Below are 16,744 nucleotides of genomic sequence, written 5' to 3'. Positions count from 1 at the left end.
AGCCAGTAGTGGATCATCCATCCAGGACACCTGCTGGGCACCAGGCCGAAGAACTCGTGCACCAAGCTGATTTCTGCAGGAAGCAGACAGCTCCGTTCCCACTGTAGTGGCCAGGCTTAGTATTACAGGCATTCAATTCAGTGGGAACAATGCCTGTAACAGTAATCTGGGCAGTGTGAATGGAGCTGTCTGCTTCCGTCACAAATCAGCACAGTGCACAAGCCTCGTTAGTGGCCTTAATAGTAATAGAGCCCCCTCTGTCTCCTCCACACCCTAAACCTGTGGCCATGCAGCAACTCCACAGCATTACGTATTGTCACTCACCCTCTCTAGCTCCCATCCATCCACCATAGTTGGAGCTGTGACTCCTGAACCTCTCATTCAGGTGCCTGAGATGTGCTTCAGCCTTTGGACGTAATTACCGGCCGCCCCGGTGAGTAACCCTAGCTGCAAGAGGTTAGAAAACCTTTTTTTTAAATTTCAGGAACAGCGCCATCTTTGTCTTCTGGATGGATTTGGTATTGCAGTTCAGTCTGGAATAAACCCTTGTTGGGACCTTTCACACAGGATGAAATTGTTGAAAGGACGCAGCGCAAAGGCTGATTTTGCTGCATTTTTCACTGCAGTACGTCTTGCAAAATTTCCGTTTTTTGCTTTATTTTTTAACACAGATTTGAATTGCCGGATTAGATCCCGTGTATCTTAAAATCCGCCACAACAATTCCACAAGACGTCCTTCATTCTGGAGCAGAAAGCTTTTCCTCTGTCAAATTTATTCTTGCAGTTTTGAAATAAAGACGTGCGGATTATAACAAGTGCGGAATTCAAAACCCCATAGGAACGATGTGACGCAACAATGTCTGTGCGGACTTATTCCACTCCGTGTGAAAGGTCCCTTCAACTCCCAACCTCCTATTGCTGCCCCTTAGTAGAGTCACTCAAGTGATTGATTTTTTTTCTCGTTCAGGAACAGCGCCATCGATTGGCTAGTTGTGGTATCACCTCCTCAACATTCGCTTGAATACAACACCCATAAGAACTACGTCTAAGTCTTTTTTTTTTTTTTTTAACCTTTACACTCCCATTACAGCCACTTAATCCGGCTAGTGCAGAATTGTTTGCGCCACCCTTGACTGATTCCAGTATTGCAGCTTATCCCCATACGCTCAACCACCGAGCTCCCACCGCAGCCACGCAGCAGTCGGTCCGGTGAAGAATCCAGGCTGCACTCGTCGTCCATTTAATCTTCTCTTTTTATTATCTCATAATGTACAGAAAACAAGTTACATTTCGACACAAGACGCTACTGAAAACGCACAATCACAGATTGTTCTTTCAGGAGATACAATATATACAGATATTTGTAAACATGTCACTTGAGTCCAGACACACACAGACCACACTGTATAACTGACACGTTTGTGAACCGCCTTGGTTTCCCAGTAGACAGGCCCTGGCACGTAACTGGCAACGCGTATGTGACGACTGGCAAGCGTGAGTATAACTGTGGCGAAAGGAGGAGTAATATATACGGCAAAATGTTATTGGTCACCGGGCAGATTAATCTGGCCGGGTCAACCATCATTTAAAGTGTACCTGTGGCCACCGCTGTCTAGGGTTACAGATCAGTATCTGGTAATGCCAGGAGCTAGTGACATCACTGAGGCGTAACATATTCACGGTAAGTAGCCAATTCCATCACCGGAAACTAGTGGCTCCACCGAGGGGTGATAAGCCTCGCAATAATGAATTGATCTAAATGTCACCACTTGGGAAACTCCCCCCCCCCCCCCCCCCCCTCCCCTTTTTTTTTTAAGCCTATAGGCTAGAATTCTCGAAGCTACACCTCCCATCTGACAATAATCATGATAGAAGTTGTGTTTTCGCAAAATAATTTTAAAAAATGACAATCCCAATACTATACAGCTATAGAAAGTGCATCAGAATAGTGAAATAGGGTGTAAGTGACCCCCGTTGGTCTGATCAGTGCTGGAATGTACCACCACTCCTTAACACCAGTATAAAATCCGCTTCTCTTGTGTAAACATTGGTAAAACTATTGGCAGTTCTATAGTATGAGGGTAGTTCATAGCTCTGGCTCTACAGCTCCCCCTGGTGGCAAGTGCAGAATAATATACAGATAACTGATAGGATTAAGCGGGGGTCATGGCCATGTGATCATCCCAGATTGTGTGCTGTGATATGGACAGATACTCTTTATTTTATGTGTTATTAGGTTTTTAACCTATGAAGAGGAGCAAAACCCTAGGCACACAGGGGCCCCAGGCCCTATGGGGTCTCAAGGTCCACCTTCACATGTAGTACTATAAATGACCTAGGACAGCCCCGATACAGGTTCTGAATCAAGACCCAGGAGATTAAAGGGGTTGACCAGAATTACAAATTATTCCCTGTCCACAAGATAGGGGATAACTTGCATGCAGAGAGGATGTCAGAGTAATGGGATCCCCCCACTCCCATTTACAGGATTGATGGCGGTTTCAGCGGTGACACCCCCACTGATCAGCAAGTTATCCCTTATCCTGTGGATAGGGTATAACTTGTAATTCTGGTGCAATCCCCTTAAAGTCAAATCTCTGGAGTCAAGTCAACCAGAGGATATTGGGCAGTAGCCTTTCCCCTCCATGGGCACAACTCGTATACATCCATCTACATGCAGCCCAAGGGAGAAAAAAAGCACAGCAGCACGATGATTGTTATCGTTCCTCAATGTTATCTACATTTCACCTGGGCATTTCTATGATTCACACGGAAAGATGAATTAACCATGGGGGCAGAGACAGCCATAAAATATACAGGACCTCAGAGCAAAACTCAGCATTCCCCCACAGTTACTATTCATCATCATTTCATACATATATATATTTTTAAAGCATATTACCACTTCCATTCTGATAAAATTCTGAGTGCAAGCAACCACCACTAGGGGGAGCTCCATCTAGTATTAACCTCAACGGCAGCTGTACAAATCTGTATGCAGTGAGCTCCCTCTAGTGGCAGCTACAGGTGAAGATTATAAGTGTAATAACATATATAATATTGGGGTCCTCTTCGGTGTTGCGTCTCGTCTACGGTTGGAGTTACGTAGCAGTCATTTGTGCTTTTAAATTCAGACAAGCGTCGGCTGTTTCCACAACGATACATTTAGCTAGAAAAGGCGATAAGGTGCACTGAATACACATCATCCGACAGGCACAGAAACTGTATTTCAATAGACCATTTCTCGTTAAAGTGGTTGTATCATTTTTTTTCCGTGGAAACAGTGCCACCCTTGTCTATCGGCCATGTCTGGTATTGCAGCTTATTCTCATTTAACTGAATATTGCAATACCAGACATGGCCAATGGGCAAGGGTGGTGCTATTTCTGACAGAAAGCAGCCATGTGTTTCTAATCTTCTACAACCCCTTTAAAATGAATTCCCGCATCGTGACAACTTCCAGTGTTCCCTCTAAGAACGCCCAACTTGAATATTATATTGCTAGCTATAGTTTGCTACATATGTCCATAAGGCTGCATAGGGTTAATTTTTACCTCTGAACCCTGGGACAGCATGCGTTTGTCTTTTATGTCTGGTTGTATTGGGTTTCCCTGCCTTCTTTCTGTTGCTTGGCATTACGATTGCATCAAAGTCAAAGCTGCCACAGCCTACATTCCTTGCTATAGGCTGCTATATCGCTATTTACATTGTAGCCTGTATCATGCTCCAGAGCTGCATTCTCAATTCTGCTGGCGATCATCGGAAATTTCCTTCCCCGTCAGCTTAGCTGTGCTTTTATAATATTGGTGACACTTAGCATTTCCTGTATGTTAAGCCAATAAGGCATGCAGGCGGATTTCAGCTCTGAAGTCTACAGAATTATAAATGCAGCTCTGAAGTAACTGAATCGGTTCAGGTAATCTTAAACCAATGATGGTCGCAATGGCACCTTTCACTGCATGCACAGTGGAGTTGCTCAGTAGATTTGTGCAGTTGCTTCTCTTGCCAAGATGTCGCTAGGGTTCTATATAATACTTTTAGAAGTCAGTTTACTGGCCGTAACCAATTTTATACACACCTTCAAAAATTTGTGACTGTTGTTTCATGGGAAAAATTCAGTATCCTTTCTAACCAGCAGGTGGAGCTGTCGACTTGGAGGAGGCACAATTGCTTTGGCTTTCAGAATGCAGTCACTAAACAACCAATCACACATCTTCTTTATCTGGGTTATTGTTTACAACTTCTACAATAAATTGCTGACTTGGAATTGATTTTGCAGCCTGAAACACCAGAGACACAACTTTGTATTTGTTATTTCTGTAGAAATCAGTTACATCGAGGAGGTATGAGTCACATTGTGTATCACGCCTCAGTGACATCAGTAGCTCCTAGCAATTTAGATTGGTTGCATGGTGACATTATATTGCTTGCTTGGATAGCTCTTTGGATAAAATTGCAGTCGGCGTAGCTTATCCTGTCCCTTTAAGCTTCCAATTTGGGATGAACAACCCAATATTTTTTTAATTTTTTAATCATTTCATCCCACTTTAAAAAAAATCTCAAAAAATGTCATCAGTTCCTTCCAAAAAAATTTTCAGCTATATGTCACCATTGCTACTATCTAACAGCATCTTTTACTGTTCCCACTGGGATCGCCACTTTACTTGATTCACTGTCAGCTAAAAAGATTGGTTTAGAAAACCCATTTTGAAATAAGCTTTTAGAGAATTCTAAGTAAAGTGGAGTTCCCTGTTTAGGACCCTCATTTACTAGCAACTATAAAGAGCATTTTTCACTTTGAAGGACCAACTGCATGCATACATTACATTGACGGCCCATTGAATTCAATGAGAAATACGTAATACTACATTTCTCCTGTGGTGGCACTGTAGGGAAATTGAACACTTTCTGACAGATGACAGCTAATCACTGGTGATCCCAACAATGGCAGTGATCATATTCTAGTTAGAGGAAAGGGATTGTCCAACGTCTGCCATATTTTATTATGTTAGGACCATCACAGGGTATTACATCCTTATACTTGTTACAGATGGAATGTTCTCAGAAGACTTTCTGATTTAATATAAAAACCTGAGTGTATGAGGAATGATAAAAACCACTTATACTAATAGTATACTCTGTTTGGCCCATTGTAGATAGATCAGATCAGGTTATATGAAATTATTCTATATGACATAAAAGTACATAAAATTATCTAGTGCCCTTGTTGAAAGTGTCTGCCTGTTTAAAGTGAATCTGTCGGTTCTCCTATCTGAGGGCAGAATCGGATAGAGGAAGAGATTCTGAACTCGGTGATATATAGATTTATGTGGTTTGACTTAGTATTTCCATCTAAAAAGCTGCCTATATGCTGCTTGGTTTGAGCCTGTGAGTCATGTTTATCCTGCCCACAGAGAGTGAGTGAGCTGTCAATCAGCAGTATGTGGGCGGAGTAAATGGGACTCACACGCTCACACCAAGCAGCATTTGCACAGCTGTTTACATGAAAATACTATATTAAACCATAGAAAGCTATATATTCCCGAATTCAGCATCATTTCCTCTATCAGATGCTGTCCTCACATAGGAGATCTGATAGATTCACCTGAAGAGGGGCCAGAGGTTGGCCCTCTTGGGTTGCTTTTATTGATCTGCTAGCGCCCTTTGTCCTTCTAGCTGTACTTCAGTAATGAGCAGAGGCCTACCTTAGAGGGAACACTTTGTTAATAAAAAAAAAAGTAAAAAAGAAAACAAAAACAGGCAAAACCTTTTGAAGTGATCACAAACAAGCAATCAATGTCACAGTACAGAGTGCACTGTACATCTAACTACAGGGATAATTCCGGTAATCACATCTAGAATGTACAGCAGGATACGGTAGTCACTTGATGCTCTGTACTGTATCAGTACACCTGTTATATCTGCATACAAACATCCGGGGTCTTCCCTTCTCCATCAGTACGAGGGTGCTTGATATCCCTTGGGGCTGATGTCTGCATTCTCAGTGAAAGGAGGACTTTGATAGGTTTCTGTACTTTCAATGCCGCTGCCTGTAGGGTAGCCTGGGTATCCAGCGTTGGTGCCAGGGGCGAACTGGTCCGTGGCAAATAGGGACATGTCAGTTCCTAGGCGGAATCTCTGGAAGGCTTTCAGAGCCATAGCAGCCTGGGTAAGAGGGTTAATAATGGGTTAAAAAGCCGAAAAGGAGCCAACAGATGCTTAACTAGTTAGCTGATTTGTTAAAGGCTATGTACACCTTTTTTTTAAATCAATAAGTTTTTGGAAATTATGATTTTTTCTAATTGGTTTCCATAAAAAATTCTGATTGTTTGATTTCTATGTTTTTAGTATTGTTTTCCAAGACTGGAGGACTGCAATGTTAGAAAATTCCATCAATCATAGTAAACTGATGGGTTGATTCTTAGCTCCACCCCTAGTTTGCTCTTCTGTTATGAATGTGCTGTATGACAGTGCCTGGGGATGGCGGAGGAGATCAGGAGGACAGAGATCAGAGAAAGCTACTATTACAAATGGCTGATCAGTAGTGAGAGGGAACAGACCAGCAGCTACTCAGACAGAGAGAGGATGAGAGATAGCTGTGTAGTATTGAGTAGGTGTGGTTATGCTACACAGCTTCTGAAAGTGAAGAGGAGAAGGGGAGGTAAGCTTGTGCTAGTTCATGAGTGAGACCAACTGATTAATGCCAGTCAGAAACTTGAATGTGGTAGAGAATGCAAACCAAATATGAGGCTTTGTAAATGCATGAGAGGGAAAACTCAATGCTAAAACAGATGCGTGTTATTTTTTTTTCTGCAGGGACTCAGTAGGGCATATAGGTATTGATTTTTCATGCACAAAGGTTTCCATAGCCTTAAACAAGTTACACAGATGAATAAGCTGGACATTATAAGAGAAAATGCAGACATTCCATTGTATGCTGTGTGAAGGCAGGCATTTTGAAAACGTGTTTTCAGAGATCCGGACGTAATTTTGAGGTTTGTTTTTTTTCAAAAATATTCATAAATCCAACATGTCAGTTAAAAGCAGTTTATCACATTTGGCCATTACTGTCCACACAGTAGAGCGTGATAAGTCAAAGCATATCTTCTATGCAGGTGTGTCCATACATGTAAAGGGGGATATAGTGATGTGGACTTCCTTGTATGGAATATACCCTAGACCAAATGGGCTTAGGGGGCATTTGGAGATGTCGATAAATGTGACTTATGATTGTCAAGCTGAGGGTGGCATAGACAGTGGGCCCATTGTGATTGTTTTGCCCAAGTGCCCATATACACCTGTATAGAACATAGCATATGCATTGCACAAGTATGGACATACAGTACCTAGTAGCTGACTGTGGGGGCAGTGAAAACGATTTTCGGATATACCATAGATACAGGTGTGAGGATCTCATTGGTGAAGTCTGTGATCTTTGACTACCACTCATTTCTAGGACTATAGAATGAACCTACGCCTTTGGCACTGCTCAGAAACTTCTGTACACTAATCTCAGCATGCTGCCATTGATTTGAATGGAACTTTGTTTAAAATGTTGTTGTCACATCTGGTATGATTAGTTAGTACAACCGAAGGTGACAAATTCCGAAGCTGAACATGGAGTTTAACCGGTAGACAGATAAACTGGATGATTATGGTCTAACGTAGGAAGACTGCAACTAGAAACCATGGCAATGGCAATCAGAACTCCTCAAACCGGACCAGCCCCTCAACTTGAGCACCTAACCAGAAAAGGGCAACCTCACTAGAGAAGTTAAGACCCAATCTGGAATGAACTGGTGACACCAATCTCTGTATACCAATTCACAGAATATGTGGGTATGGGGCACAGAGTTGAACACTAGATAGTGGGCATAAGTCTGCTGAGCACTATTAATCACAGAGAAGAGAACACACTGGCACAGCCAATGTCCAGAACAGTGGATGTATAACCAGCAACCCGTGCACCAAGGTGCCAGATTAAATACCCTGACATAGTAACCGATAGGCTGACTGGGTAAAAAAAAATCAACCCAGTCAGCCTATCAGCGTTGGAACTGGAGGGAGATGTTAATCCATCGGTATCCAAAACAGAATGACCTGGCACATCACATGGTCCGGGACTGATGTAGTGATGTCACCCCAGACTCCCCGTAGAATCCTAGAAGTCACAGTGCATCCGACACGGTGACAGTTGTGTAACCGAAATTAAGCCGTGCCAAAAGGGTTGAATCTATAGAGCCCTGGAAATCATTGGTGGTCCCAGATCACAGATATCACCAATGTGGTCTTCTCACTTGACCCTATAATCTATCTGAAGGTCACTTTTGATGGACTTCCCCTTTAAATGTTTCAGTATGCGTTTGTTAGTCCGGGTTAAGGACATGAGCCGCAGGTGATGGGAGACATAGAGAGAGCTGGGATACAAGGAGGGCTCAGGGATGAGACAAAACCCTCTGCTCCTCTTCACCAAAGGCTAAGTACTTAAACTTCTCCATGGCACAAAGTGATAAGTAAGCCTGAAATGGGAAAAGCAGGATTAAACATATACATGTGAATGCCCTTCACTAACCAAACACCCCAGTAATCCGGAAAGTCTGATAATCCAGAGAGGTCGCAACATAATGTAAAATAAAATAAATATTTGCAAGGAGGACCATAAAAGAAATGTGTGCAAAACAGGTGTCCACTGTGCCATATACAGTGCACTAGCAGCAGGGGGCGATAGTGATTATTCAGATCAGGCTGAATAATGACGATGCGAATATTTTGTGGAAAAAAACAGGAACGCTATGGTCAAAGGTAACCTGATATCAGCATGTAATAACTGAATACATGTTTGACTTTGGAAGTCATAAAATGGCCATATATAAAACTGGATGCATCCTCTCCCCGCACCGTATTTGAAGGGTAAACCAATCGGTGGAAATTAGAAAAACTTGGCTGCTTTCTTCCAAGAGCGGTCTATGGGTTATGTGTGGTATTGCAGCTCCACCAAGCTGCAATATCACACAAAACCAGTGTTTACAGATTTGGCGCTGTTTTTGTAAGAAAACAGCCATGACTTCTCAATTTCATACACCCCATTTAAGACTATTAACCCTTTCCAATCCACTGTCTGACCTCCAAAGACATTATGATTTAAGGGTGTACAGCTCTGATGCTGGAAGACGTCCGTCGGGGTTCTCTTACTGTATATTGCCAGCCTCTCTGCTGTCGGAGGCTATCCAACATGTCACCTCATGCACTACTGGCTTTAGCCAGCAGATAGCGCTAAAAAAAAGTATAACGGCAGAAAAAGAGTAAGCCCCCTAGGAAAACCAGGATACAAATTGGATTGGAAAGGGTTAACAGACTTGGATGATAAAAGGAAAGATGTGGCAATAAGTCCTTAACCTTGTCCAATGGATCTTGACTTCTTAACTCTTTCCTCATTGCTCTTTGATCTAAGGTGTAGCAGTGACTTTTCGTCATAGACAGAATCAAGGAGGAGGCCAGCTGTAATTGGCAGAGCGAGCGTCCTTTTATGTAGCGCACTTTGTTCCTGTAAACTTGCGCTGATCAACAAGATAAGCGCTGATTTCCTGTGACTTTATGCAGGTCGATGGAGGCTACTAGGGGGCGAAGGATCATTCATCTGATTGTTCAACCTCATAGAGATGTCAATGGTTGGCTGCACATCTCCTGCTTTATATGGAGAGATGACCAACGAATATGTTTATGCCCACATACAAGAGCCAATCAGCTGACAAATGAGCAGCTTCTTCTTCGTTAGTCATTCGTTTGCATTTTTAGGCCAAATGAGTGGGCAAAGGAACGCTCAGGCAAACATTCTTACTCTATTATCAGGCCCTGGAAAAGGCCCTTGAGATGTTATAGTTCTGCAGATCATATTGGACACTGCATGGCAGTATTCTTTATTTGCGGTACTCCATGAAGAAGTAGATTACAGCACTGAATGACACTATTACTTGGGCACTGAGGGGTGAGGGGTATTCCCATCTCGGCAAATTATCCCCTATCATCTGGATAAGGGATTACTTGCCAACATTGGAATACCCCTTTAATAACGTTACAATGTATGGTACAGCAGTGCACTATTAGTAGGTCACTGTGTGCTCAGATTTAATAACTTTATGCTTAATCAATTTTTATTGAAAACATTTTTGTTTTAACAAAACCAAAAATAGACAATTGTGCTGACAAACACTGTTTCCAATTTCTAGCATTTAACATATCACCTATTACGTCAGAACCCAGTCTGTTGATTAGAGACCAGAGGTGATAAATTCCTCATTACACTGCTAAATCTCAGTCAATTTTAACCGCCATTGAATGAACCAAGAATTGTACTTCTCTAAACCCAACTCTGAGCTTTCCTATATCCTACCTCCTAGTACGACTACCCAAATTAAAATGTTCTAATAGGGAGAGGGAGGGAAGGAGAAAAAGAAGAATAAATAATAATAAAAAAAAAAAAACACAAACCATCAACGCACCTTACACACATCAGTGGGCTAGAAGGGTTACTTCATATAAGAATAGATAAAGGTGGAGGTATTAGTTCACGACCATGCAGAGTTATCCCTCCTCAATCACCAATGTACCAATCCTAAAATACTGCCTGCGAGTTTCCAATCAATCTCCGACATTCCGGGGATCTTTGGAAATGTATCCAAATGTGTATAAACATCTCCCGACCGTCCCTCTCCTCCGCCAACAACTCCTCCATAATAATAATCTTTATTTGTGTAGCGCCAACTTATTCTGCAGCGCTTTCAAGCATGGGAGAAACACAGACAATACAATAATTACATGTGATATACAATCAGTTGGAAAAAACGGGGTGGGGGTGATGCAGGAGGTACGAGGGGTGGATGAGGTATGGGAATTACATGTGGAAATCAGTTACTAAGAAGCAAACGGGGTGGGGCCGTAAGGCGGTGCAGGGGTATAGGTCGTATACGATAAGCAGGATGTAAGGTATGGGGAGCCATAGGGAAGGCCGGGGAACTAGGTCAGGAGATTTGGCATGCCTCCATGAAGAGGTGCATTTTAAAGGCACATATGAAATTTCGTGCATCGGGGATTGTCCAGGTGTTTTGGGGTAGAGCGTTTCAGAGGATGGGTGCTGCTCTGGTGAAGTCCTGTCGGCGAGCATGAGACGTTCGTATTAGAGGGGATGTTTAATCTGAGTGTGTTAGCGGATCGGAGTGTGCAGGCTGGGTGGTGTACGGACAGGAGGAAGATGATGTACAGTGGCGCAGCGCCATGGAGAACTTTGTGGGTGACGGTGAGTAGTTTAAATTTAGCCCTGCAGTGGATGGGCAGCCAGTGCAGCGACTGGCATAGTGCAGAGGCTGGATAGAAAAATGAGTCTAGCTACCGCTTTTAATATGGATTGAGGGAAGCGAGTCTGGTACGGGGAAGGCCAATGAATAGCGAGTTGCAGTAGTGGAGGCAGGAGTGGATGAGGGTGACAACAAGTGTCTTTAGCGTATCCACAGTGAGGAACCAACAGATTTTAGCAATATTTCTGAGGACACCGGACAGACAGTCGGTGATATTTTGGAGGAATGGTTTAAAGATGTCACGGGAAGAGGTGTATAGTTGGGTGTCGTCAGTGTAGAGATGGTATTGGAGGGTGAATTTGAGGATGGTTAGTCCAATTGGGGGTGTGTAGATAAAGAAGAGAAGGGGACCAAGGATCGATCCCTGGGGGACCCCGACAGCGAGAGGAATTGGAGAGGAACCAGAAGAGCAGTAATTTGGAGCTGAAGGGGAGGTTTGAGACCGGTCGGTAGTTGGCAGCGTCGGTCAGGTCAAGGGTTGGTTTTTTAAGTAGAGGGGATATGATGGAGTGTTTGAATGAGGAGGGGAAGGTGCCAGAGGTCAGGGAGAGGTTGCAGATGGTGGTGAGGTGGGTAATGACAGCTGGGGTAAGGGACCGGAAGAGGTGAGAGGGTTGCTAGCACAGGTGGTGGAGCGAGCAGCGGAAAGCAGCCTGGAGACCTCTTCCTCTGTCGTTGGTTCTAACATAGAAAGTGAGTGGGTGCTGGATGCAGTGCTGATGAGACTGGAATCGAGGTTAGCCTGCATTTTTTAGAGATTTCTTTTCAGGTTTTCTCTATTTCTTCTTTTAAATAGGCGGCTAGTTCTCCAGCACTAAGATCCGTAATGGGGGCTTGTTCTTTAAGGCTGAGGATGGAGTGGAAGGTGTCGAAGAGTCACCTGGGGTTGTGGGATAGTGAGGAGACAAGGGAGATGAAATAAACTTGTTTGGCATGGTGAAGAGCGAGGTTCTAAGCTTTAAGCATGAATTTGAAGTGGAGGAAGTCTACGGGCAGCTTTGATTTTCTCCATAGCAGCTCGGTGCTCCGGCGGATTAAGCACGTTTGGGACGTGAACCAAGGTTGCCGTGGTCTGCGGTTAATGCTTTGGGTCATGGTTGGTGCTGCTTCGTCCAAGGCACTTCTGAGGGTGTTGTGGTAGTGTTCTGCTGCCAGGTTAGGGCAGGAGAGGGGAGAGATAGGGGACAGGGAGGACTGAATGGTCTCGGCGAACTGTTTGGTGCGGACGGACTGGAGGTTCCTAGAGGTGTGATAGATAGGAGGGTCAGGGGAGATGCTAAGGTGCCTGACAGAGAAAGAGAGGAGGTTGTGATCTGAGAGTGGAAGGGGGAGTTAGTAAAGTGAGAGGCAGAGCAGAGACGGAGGAAGATTAAATGGAGAGTGTTGCCATCTCTGTGAGTGGGGGAGTCTGAGATTTGTGATAGGCCAAGGGAGGAGGTAAGCGTTAAAAGACGGGAGGCAGATGAGGAGCTGGGGTCGTTAGTAGGGATATTGAAATCGCCAAGGATGGGGCTTAGGATTTCACAGGATAGGAAGTAGGGGAGCCAGGCGGCAAAGTGGTCTAAAAACAGGTGGGTGGGACCTGGGGGCCACTAGATAACTGCAAAAAACGCAGGGACAGTGGGCGGAAGAGTCATAGGGTGTGGACTTCGAATGACTGGAAGGTGAGCGAGGGAGCCGAAAGAATGACCTGGAAGTTACAGTTCGGTAAGAGGAGGACGCCTACTCCTCCGCTATATGCCTGTCGTCCGATCTGGGGGTGTTGGAGAACTGCAGTGGGCAAGGTAGAATGTGACTGCTATATGCAGGTTTCGGTGAGAGCGAGCAGGTTGAAGTGTTTGGTGGTGAACAGGTCATGAATAGTTGGGAGTTTGTTGCATGCGGATTGGGAGTTCCATAGGGCACATTTGAATGGGGCAGGGGGGGCATTTTGGTAGAGAGCAGTAGGGGATGGGCCTGGGTTGGGGGATATGTCCCCTGCGACTAGGAGTAGCAGGGTAGCGAGGGTGATTAGATGGTTAGGGGATTTGTGTGGGTGGCTAAGGTGTTTCTTGGCGGTATATGGGGGGGATTGGAGGCGTCTGAGGAAGTTGAAAAGTGCATGGGAGCCATGCATGGGTGAGGAGAGGAGGGAAGGGCTGATGTGGATGGAGTGTGTTGGGGCTGAGCATAGAAAGAAAGTGTTAAGGCTTGAAAGGAGAATAGCGGTGGAGGTTAGTGCAAAGAGGAGGGTATTTTTGTCCAGACTATGGGTGATTGTGGATTTTACCTGTCTCCTGCTCTGTCGAACTGCATCATTCGACTGCATAAGACACTTGCTCCCGGACACTTGGTACTGGACACCCATGCGCGGGAGCCACATGCATGGCAATGAGGCTATCACTAGCTTTAAGGCCTTGTTCACACAGGCAACAAAGTTGCCCGATTTTGTCGCGTTGCAACAATGCTACAAATTGCATGTATGTGAAGCCTGTGTTTTCCTATGGGTTACTTCACATATGCGATGTTTTATAGCATGCAACAACCCGACACAAAAACTTGCAGGTCTGGCGATATGCCCGCGACTCGTGAGGTTTTGTAGCCCATGTTTCTGTATGGAGCCTTCCTCTCTGTTGCATCGCATCGTTTTCGTGTGGTATGATGCAACTTTGACAGTAGGAAATCCTAAAAAATAAAAAATACATAAAAATACACATACATCATCTTGGAAGCGCTGTCAGCCCGGCCGCATCTTCTCCCTGGGTCCCAGGCACTGATCTTCTTCTTCTCTTCTGGCCGGGGATTAAAAAATCCCCGCCTCCTGGAAGCACTGGCTGTGATTGGCTGACGCTTAGCCAATCACAGCCAGCACTCGATAAATGGCTGTGATTGGTTCATCGAGCCCCAAAAATCCTTGCATGTGGTGCTTCAAAATCACGCGACTTTGTAACACAACATGCGACTTTGTAGCGCTACAAAGTCGCTTTATCACTGTGAGAAACCACAGCGATATTGCACGGACGAGTGATGTGATATCGCTGCGATTTTCTTGCGGCAATGCCATGTCATCCGTGTGAACGAGGCCTAAGGTTCAGACTAGAGCTGGGAATGACTAGTTGGAATACACTAGTCAACCAACTGACCCCATCCTCACAAGGCTAATGAACAGGATGGGTTGGGGGTATGCAGAGGCTTATTGCCCCTTTAAATAAACAAAATGTGCCCAGCAACAATAAGATGAGACAGAAGAGAGGGAAAATGCTGTTGGGGGAGGTGAGAGGCAAAAATGCATGTGGTAACAAATGGAGTCATTTCAGTTTGTATGAAGCAATGGAACATACCATTGCACACAGATTATGACATTAAATGAAAGATTGCACAGCAGTCCAGTAGAGGGGAGGCGGATCAGTCAAATTCATTTATTAACATTTAATAACTTAATGTTATTAAATTACAGTAGGGCAGTATTAAGTACAGTATTAGTATTAAGGTACAGTAGGGCAGTATTAATTGGGCGCTACATAGTATATAGCACTACATGGTACTGTTATTTTGCCAATGTACATATTTTGCCAGTGTGATATTTTTTACCGACCTAATCGTTATAGCACTTGATGGTGATATTGGTTCTCTTTATGGTGTAGAGCACTGCATGGCACTATTATTTTGGCATTGTATAGTGGTATTCACTTTATGGTGTATGGTAGTATATAGCTCCATTATTTTGACACAGTATGGTGATATTAGTTTAAAGGAGTTTACCAGCTTTAAAGCTACTGATGATCTATCCTTAGAATAGATCATGAATATTTCATTGTTGGGGGTCCTGGGTGGCAGACCACCGTAGATCAACTGTTGATGACCAAATCTAACCATCAATAGTTTAGAGCCGGAAAAGTGCTAATTCTTGCAGCACTTTATGGTGAAAGGCACTATTATTTTGGTACTGTATGGTGATATTGTTTAGCACTTTATATTCACGGCGCTGTTTGACACTATTATTTCGCCTCTGTATGATACAATTATTAGCATGATTTTCCTTCTCTATTCTCCTTATCCCTTCCTACAAGAAAAGGGAAAGGGACCTTATGGCTCTAAAGCTTTAACTCTGATGTACTGGTATACAGGCTCTGATAAAATGCTACCTAGATATAAAGCTGGATATAACGCAAGACTAAAAGATAATGAGACACTTACCCAAGAGATAATGGAGAAGAAGGAGAAGGCAATGGCTGCTCTTGCCGCATCGGCTGCCTGATCTACCTCAGGCATTTTTGGCGTCCTTTGCCACTGGTTGGCCAAAAAGCAGAAGCACACAAACCAGAAGAAGGACCACAGCCCTGGACCAAACAGAGAAGAGAAGGACATAAACAAAATGGGTTATATGTTGCAACAGGGTTAAGCATACCCATGCTTTCAGGTGGCTTTTCAGAATAAGCTTCCGTGCGTGTATATGAAGAATAACACTATTTCTGGCCATTATATGTCTTGTATCCTGTATTTATCTCCCGTTTTCCCCTCTGCAGGCTGCATCTCTAATTATCAGTCTCCCCTGAGCTGCTGTGTGTAGACTAGTTGCTATGTTGTGGGGGAGCAGAATCTCTTCTCTATCTCTCTGAGTTGATGGATATAGTTTGCGGCTATGATATCTGCATACAATGCACATATAGGGGAGCAGAGTCTCTTCTGTCTCTGAGCTGGTGGGTGTAAACTGCTGCTATGATGTCTCCTTATACAGCACACACAGGAAAGCAGGATCTCTTCTTATATGTGAGCTGGTGGGTGTAGACTGCTGCTATGATGTCTCCATACACTGCACACATAGGAAAGCAGGATCTATTCTCTATCTCTGAGCTGGTGGGTGTAGACTGCTGATATGTTGTCTCCATATACTGCACACACAGGAGAGCAGGGTCTCTTCTCTGAGCTGCTGGGTGTAGACTGCTGCTATGATGTCTCCATACACTACACACATGGGAGAGCAGGATCTCTTCTTTATCTCTGAGCTGGTGGGTGTACACTGCTACTATAATGTCTCCTTATACTACACACATAGGAACAGGATCTCTTCTTCACTATCCCCCTGTAACACACACTCATAAGTAACAGCAGCATGAAAGATGTTATACAGCAGTGCAGGAGTGATTCCAACAGCTGTAGAGCAGTAAACCCTATCTTCAGCAGCATCTCCCTACCTCTGATTCCCTCCAGCAACTCTTTCCTCCTCTCCCTCCCTTCTTCAAAGACTTCTATGGCTAGCACAAAACAGCAACAAGCAAAAGACCCCCCTACTTCCTGTAATCCGTCTCTGCTACCAGAGACAGACTTCACATGCCAACAGTCACTGGACATCAATTTAGTAAAAAAGGAAACCCCGAGTGGCCAGCACTTTAGGGGGATTTTTTTCTAGCACA

The 16,744-nt window shown here is 44.1% G+C and overlaps 1 protein-coding gene across 3 annotated transcripts in view; it reads right to left on the bottom strand.

The window, feature by feature from the left end:
• Nucleotides 1-1,794: 1,794 nt before the first annotated feature.
• Nucleotides 1,795-16,744, bottom strand: part of SYNGR3 (synaptogyrin 3) — a 50,465-nt gene continuing 35,515 nt past the window's right edge. Inside the window, exons 3-4 of one of the 3 annotated variants that reach the window (XM_066576649.1) lie at nt 15,528-15,670; nt 1,795-6,165 (exon numbers count right to left, since the gene is read on the bottom strand). In XM_066576649.1, coding sequence (XP_066432746.1) covers nt 5,956-6,165; nt 15,528-15,670 — 353 coding nt within the window. In that variant the 3' untranslated portion in view covers nt 1,795-5,955. Of the gene's footprint in view, nt 8,520-15,527; nt 15,671-16,744 lie in introns of all 3 variants that reach the window. The other 2 variants (XM_066576650.1, XM_066576651.1) reach the window with 2 other exon arrangements.

This window comes from Eleutherodactylus coqui, chromosome 8 (genome assembly GCF_035609145.1).
Source record: "Eleutherodactylus coqui strain aEleCoq1 chromosome 8, aEleCoq1.hap1, whole genome shotgun sequence".
Classification (NCBI taxonomy): Eukaryota; Metazoa; Chordata; class Amphibia; order Anura; family Eleutherodactylidae; genus Eleutherodactylus; species Eleutherodactylus coqui.
This window is presented reverse-complemented; position numbering and strand designations above follow the sequence as displayed.